The sequence below is a fragment of the Pituophis catenifer genome, unplaced genomic scaffold (genome assembly GCF_029215685.1).
Source record: "Pituophis catenifer annectens isolate HBS135680 unplaced genomic scaffold, rPitCat1.0.hap2 SCAF_11, whole genome shotgun sequence".
Lineage (NCBI taxonomy): Eukaryota > Metazoa > Chordata > Lepidosauria > Squamata > Colubridae > Pituophis > Pituophis catenifer.
Window position 1 is genome coordinate 17,237,337 of NW_027256891.1, and position 5,838 is coordinate 17,243,174.

General features: G+C 45.7%; 1 protein-coding gene across 1 annotated transcript in view; it reads left to right on the plus strand.

Moving 5' to 3' along the window:
- The window catches only part of RAB33A (RAB33A, member RAS oncogene family), a 15,437-nt gene extending 11,320 nt beyond the window's left edge, over positions 1–4,117 (plus strand). Inside the window, exon 4 of the mRNA XM_070951682.1 lies at positions 3,523–4,117. Coding sequence (XP_070807783.1) covers positions 3,523–3,975 — 453 coding nt within the window. The 3' untranslated portion in view covers positions 3,976–4,117. The remainder of the gene's footprint in view (positions 1–3,522) is intronic.
- Positions 4,118–5,838: the final 1,721 nt, after the last annotated feature.

A 5,838-nucleotide genomic window follows, 5' to 3' on the forward strand; every position in this document is an offset into this window, starting at 1 on the left:
GTCTGGGTCATGCTTTGTATTTACATCAATTCGTTGCTCAATGCTGGGTGAGTTGAGCATGGATCTCCAAAGTTCCCTTTGAGAGGAATCCATGTCTAAGCTGTCTATGCTACATTCAACATAGATTGCTTCTTTTGCCAGATCAGATGATGATGATGCATGGATGAACCAGTTTGGTAATGTTTGGATGCACTCATGATGAGGGCTTTATTTATCCCATTGGACAAAATCTGATAAAAAATGTGGGCGGGGGGAGATTGGCAAAAAGGAAGGGAAATGTAAGAACACCCAAGATTACAAACCCATCTGTTTTAACACAGGTACCGCTGAGCAACCTTCTGTTATTTCTCTGTGGAAGAAAACAGGATGACTTGCCTAGGAAAAGCTTTTTTCTTTCACTTTCCACATTAGACAGGTCATCTGTAAACCGTAACCGCTTCAATTATATCTGCTATATCTTGGCTAGCTAGTCAGAATTCTAGCGCTAATAAAGGGGAATGTATAAATAGGAATCTGGAAAAGTTAGAAAAATACTTTATTGGAATAACTGCAAAAGGATTCCGGGTTTTTGAATTGCCCTGAACTCTGGAAGAAACACAGATTCTGTATTCTTTCTATTGTTTCAAAAGTAGAAATAATCTTTAGTTCCTACTTTTTTTAGAAAAAAAATGTTATTTTAAAAAAGAGAGAACATTAAACGAACAGAAACTGATACGAATAAGGAGAACAAAGAGAGAGAATTAAAAATATTTTCTTTTCTCAAATCAAAGATAGCCATCTCTGCAAGTTCCTTCATCTTCCTCAACCATTCCTCCACTATGGGTAGTGTCAAACCTTTCCACCAGTGGTAAAATCCAATTTTTTTTTACTACCGGTTCTGTGAGCGTGGCTTGGTGGCCGTGGTGTGGCTTGGTGGGGGTGGCAGGGGAAGGATACTGCAAAATCCCCATTCCTTCCCACTCCAGGGGAAGCCAGAGGTGGTATTTGCCGGTTCTCCGAACTACTCAAAATTTCTGCTACCGGTTCTGTCAGAACCTGCTGGATATCACCCCTGCTTTCCACTCCTGAACATCTAACAATCTTGCTTCAGTTGTCATACAGAAAAACAAAACTTCCATAACTGTTTGCTAGCTGCCTGCCCAGTTTTAGTTCCTATTTGTACTATAAAACCCAGATGTTACTCAAAAGGTGTATTTGTGTATTTTAATCTTGGGTTATGGAAGCACGTAAGCAAATCCATCATATTCTGGTTTGGTCAGAAGGCATGGTTCACGGGTCATATTGAAGTAAGGGTTATGGTCCATTTATTTTATTTATTTATTCATTTGCTTGTTTTGTCAAGCACATATTAGATAACAGATATAGATATAAACATGGTTATTAATACATTAAATGGTTACAAATAAAAGGGGGACATTAAGTCAGGGACGGTAGGCACGCTGGTGCACTTATGTACGCCCCTTACAGACCTCTTAGGAATGGGGTGAGGTCAACAGTAGACAGTCTAATGTTAAAGTTTGGGGAGTTTGGGGATGAAACCACAGTCAGGTAGTGCATTCCAGGCATTGACTATTCTGTTGCTGAAGTCGTATTTCCTGCAATCAAGTTTGGTGCAGTTTACCTTAAGTTTGTATCTATTGTGTGCTCTTGTATTGTTGTGGTTGAAGCTGAAGTAGGCATTGATAGGAAGGACATTGTAGTGAATAATTTTATGTACTACGGTTAGGTCGGACCGAAGGCAGCATACTTCTAAGTTGTCTAAACCCAAAATTTCAAGTCTGGTGGCATAAGGTATTCTGTTGCGAGCGGAGGAGTGAAGGACTCTTCTTGTGAAATACTACTGGACTCTCTCAATTGTATTAATGTCCGATATGCAGTGTGGGTTCCAGACAGATGAGCTGTATTCGAGAATTGGTCTAGCAAATGTTTTGTATGCTCTAGTTAGCAGTACAGTATTACCAGAGAAGAATATCATGGATATATTAGAATTTGCAAAATGTGATCATAACCTACTCTAACATGTGTGTGAAAACCCATTCTATTTGTGTTCTGTTCCTTTTTCTCTCTGTGTTGCCCAGATGTGGATGAGAGCAAGATGACCTCAGTGTATTCCTGCAGGAAGGGGAGGTTCTGTGAAGCATTGCTGCTTTTTTAACCTTTTGAGTATCCAGGAACCATCCCAGCCATCAGAGGAAAAACCAAATATCTTTCTTTGCCTTTGATTTTTTTTTTCTATTTCTTTTGCAAAACAAGGGATTTTGGACAGCCCTGAGGCAACATTATTTTAAAATGTCTTTTAACAGGGGTGGGTTCTACTTACCTTTACTACCAGTGGTGGGTTGCTCCTGGTTCGGCCCGGTTCGGCTGAACCGGTAGCGGTGACGATGTGACGTCACTGAACCGGTTCTCTGTGAATGGGACCTGGGTCCTCCCGCCTGCCCCCGGTTTATTCCTACCTTTATTTCTCGGTTTTTAGCCCAGCTGATAGGCGTGGCAGAGTGGATTGCCACACCTTGGCTGGCCAGAAACCTAACGCGCTTGTGCGGAGTGCAAGATTGGCGGGTGTGCGAGCGAAGCCAGCATGCACATGGCGATCACGTGCAAAGCGCGTGCATGAAGAGAACTGGTAGTAACACCAGTTGGAACCCACCACTGTTTACTACCGAACCTTCTGCGCATGCGCAGATCACCCATGATGATGTTGTGGCGGGTGGGCGGAGCCTTCTGCCGGTTTTACTACCGGTTCTATAGAACCAGACCGAACCAGGAGCAACCCACCACTGTCTTTTAAGTAAAGAAAGGATCAAAAGAACTCCAAGAGAATGGGAATAGACTTTAAGGAGCAGGCATAAAGCCGAGTCTGTCCCCTCCCCCCCAAAATTAATAATTTTATTACAGCTCAAAAATGCAATGAGAAATGAGTAATGCAAACTAAGAAAAATATAAGAAGTCAAGAAGAAGAAAAATGCAAAAGGTGGAATATTTTCTCTCTGATGAACCCCCGTGTCCTTCCAGGTTGTTTACTCTTTCTTTGTTTGATGGTCCAAAGAGGCTCCCTTCCCTGCCCCTCACCTGAAATTCTCTCTTGCAGTCTAAACTATTTTATCATCCTGTTTTGCTCTATGTGTCAGTGCAATCTTGCACACCCTCTGGGGACAAAAGATAGCTTTGTAGCCCCAAGGAGCTTCTGAGACCAGAATACAAAGGCCAGCTTGTGCAAAAGAGCCCTGGCTGGGGAAGGGAAGGAGATGAGGGGAGGGGCAGTCTCTGTTTGCTGAGCCAGATGGGGGTCTATCATGCTGTGCTGAGTTATGAGGATGGGATCCATGCTGTCTCCAGAGCGTGCAAATCTCCACGTGCGAAACTGCTGTGGAGGTCCTGAATTTGAGGGTGAACCTCTCTCAGCCAAAACGGGGTCGTTAGGAGAATAAAACGAAGGAGGAAAGAACCCGTGGCTTCAAACTGGAAGAAGCAGGAACGTTGTATCTGTAGGTTTGGCAAGTGTTGTGCTCTCTTTTGCAGGTCCAGGTGTGGGACACAGCAGGCCAAGAGAGGTTCCGGAAGAGCATGGTGGAGCATTACTACCGCAACGTCCATGCTGTGGTGTTTGTCTACGACGTCACAAAAATGGCGTCCTTCCTCAACCTGAAAAACTGGATCGAGGAGTGCAACGGCCACGCCGTCCCGGCTCTCGTCCCCAAAGTGCTCGTGGGAAACAAGTGTGACTTGCGGGATCAAATCCAAGTCCCGTCCAGCATGGCCCTGAAATTCGCCGATGCTCACAATATGCTTTTGTTTGAAACCTCTGCCAAGGACCCCAAAGAGAGTCAAAACGTGGAGTCTATTTTTATGTGTCTGGCCTGCCGGCTGAAGGCCCATAAGTCTCTGCTCTATCGGGACATGGAGAGGCAAGGGAAGGGACAGAAAATAGAGCTGGCGCCGGCCTCTGGCAATAGGAACGCCTGTCCTTGCTGAAGGGCAGTCTGGACTGTTGAACCGGGAGTGGTGGGGGGGGGGGGCCGGGCAGGTGGTTTTGTGTGCCTCAATAAACCGAATCAACGTTGCTCGTTTCCAGTGAATTCCATGTTCAATTAATAATAAACATTTGTATGGCTCACACTTGGTTTGGGTGTAGCTTTTTCTCTGCCCCCCCCCCCCCGTTGAAACCCGTTGATGGTCATTGAGGGGTCCTTGGTGCTCTCTGAAGTTGGCTGTTTTCTTTCGATGTTTCATTACTCAAACTAGGTAACTTCATCAGTGCCCAAACTACCCAGTAGGTAACATCATCAACATTGATGGTGTTACCTACTAGTAGTTTGGGCAATGAAATGTCTGCAAGAAAACAACCAAGCTCAGAGAGCACCCAAGACCCTATAGTTGTCCTCCTCCTCCTCCTCCTCTTCCTCCTCCTCCCCATTCCACAAACCACACTCCCTTCTAGCACTGATGATGTTAGCTAGTTGGGTAATGAAACGTCTGCAAGAAAACAAGCTCAGAGAGCACCAAGGACCCTTCATATCAACCCTGAGCTACAAATATTCTCCTTTATTGGATTGTAATTGAGCCCACACTTTCAGTTGTGACCATCATAAAGTGGGTCAATATGGGACCATGCCCGATTTTATGACCTTGCTGCGGCAATCGTTAAACAAATGTGGCAGGCGTGAAGGGTAAAATTCTTGAATTAAAAAGGGCTGCGTTGATGCCGTGGTTAGAATGCAGTACTGCAAGCTAACTCTGCCCACTGCCAGGAGTTAGATCATGATCGGCTCAAGGTTGACTCTGTTTTCCATCCTTCCCAGGTCAGTAAAATGAGGACCCAGATTGTTGGAGGAAATAGGCTGACTCTGTTTAGAGAAGGCTGTAAAACACTATGAATTGGTATATTATTCTAAGCGCTATGGCTATTGCTAAAATTGTTTGCTATGGGGCAGTTTTTGCTGGAAACCCTAAGTCAGGGGTCAGCAACCTGTGGCTCTAGAGCCACATGCGGCTCTTTGGGCCCTCTGCTGTGGCTCCCTGTCGGGTGATCCCACCACTGGCTGGCCCCGCCCCTCGCCCTCCCCTCCCAGTCACTCCTAGCCTGGCCTAAGAAGGTAAGGGTGATGGCAGGGAATGGAGAAGTGGCCAGGGCAGAGAGAGAGAGAGAGATACAGAGAGAGGGGGAGAGAGAGAGAGACATAAAGAGGTACAGAGAGAGAGGGGGGAGGGAGGGGGACAGAGAAATGTCAAAGGGGTTTTGTGGTTCCCGGTGTTTTTTAACAACTGGTTCTCTGCCCTAATGACGGGCTGGGAAGGTGGCCTGGGTGTGTGCGTGTCATGTGACTGGTGGAAGTGAGTGACATCGAGCTGGCCACGCCCACCCATGTTTTGGGGCTCCCGGTGTTTTCTTTTCTATGGGAAACGGGTCCAAATGGCTCTTTGAGTGCTTAAGGTTGCAGACCCCTGCCCTAAGTAAACACCAGTTTCCAACAAAACTGTAAATTGTGTTCAGATGACTACAAGATGCTGCAAACGGTCGTAGATCTGTGTCGGTAGTTGAGAGTCCCAAATGTTGTCACAGGGGGATGGAGGTGGCACGGATATCGTAACTGGGTTGTAAGCATTGGTGGGATTCAGCCAGTTTGCACCACTTCGGGAGAACCGGTTGTTAACTTTCTGAGCAGTTTGGCAAACTGGTTGTTGGAAGGAATCATTAGGGCAGAGAACTGGTTGTTAAATTACTTGAATCCCACCACTGGTTGTAAGTCCTATTTTTGGGGTCCATTGTAACTTTGAAGGGTTGCTAAGTGACCAGTCATAAATCAAGGATTATCAGTATGTGTTGTCTGGCCTGCT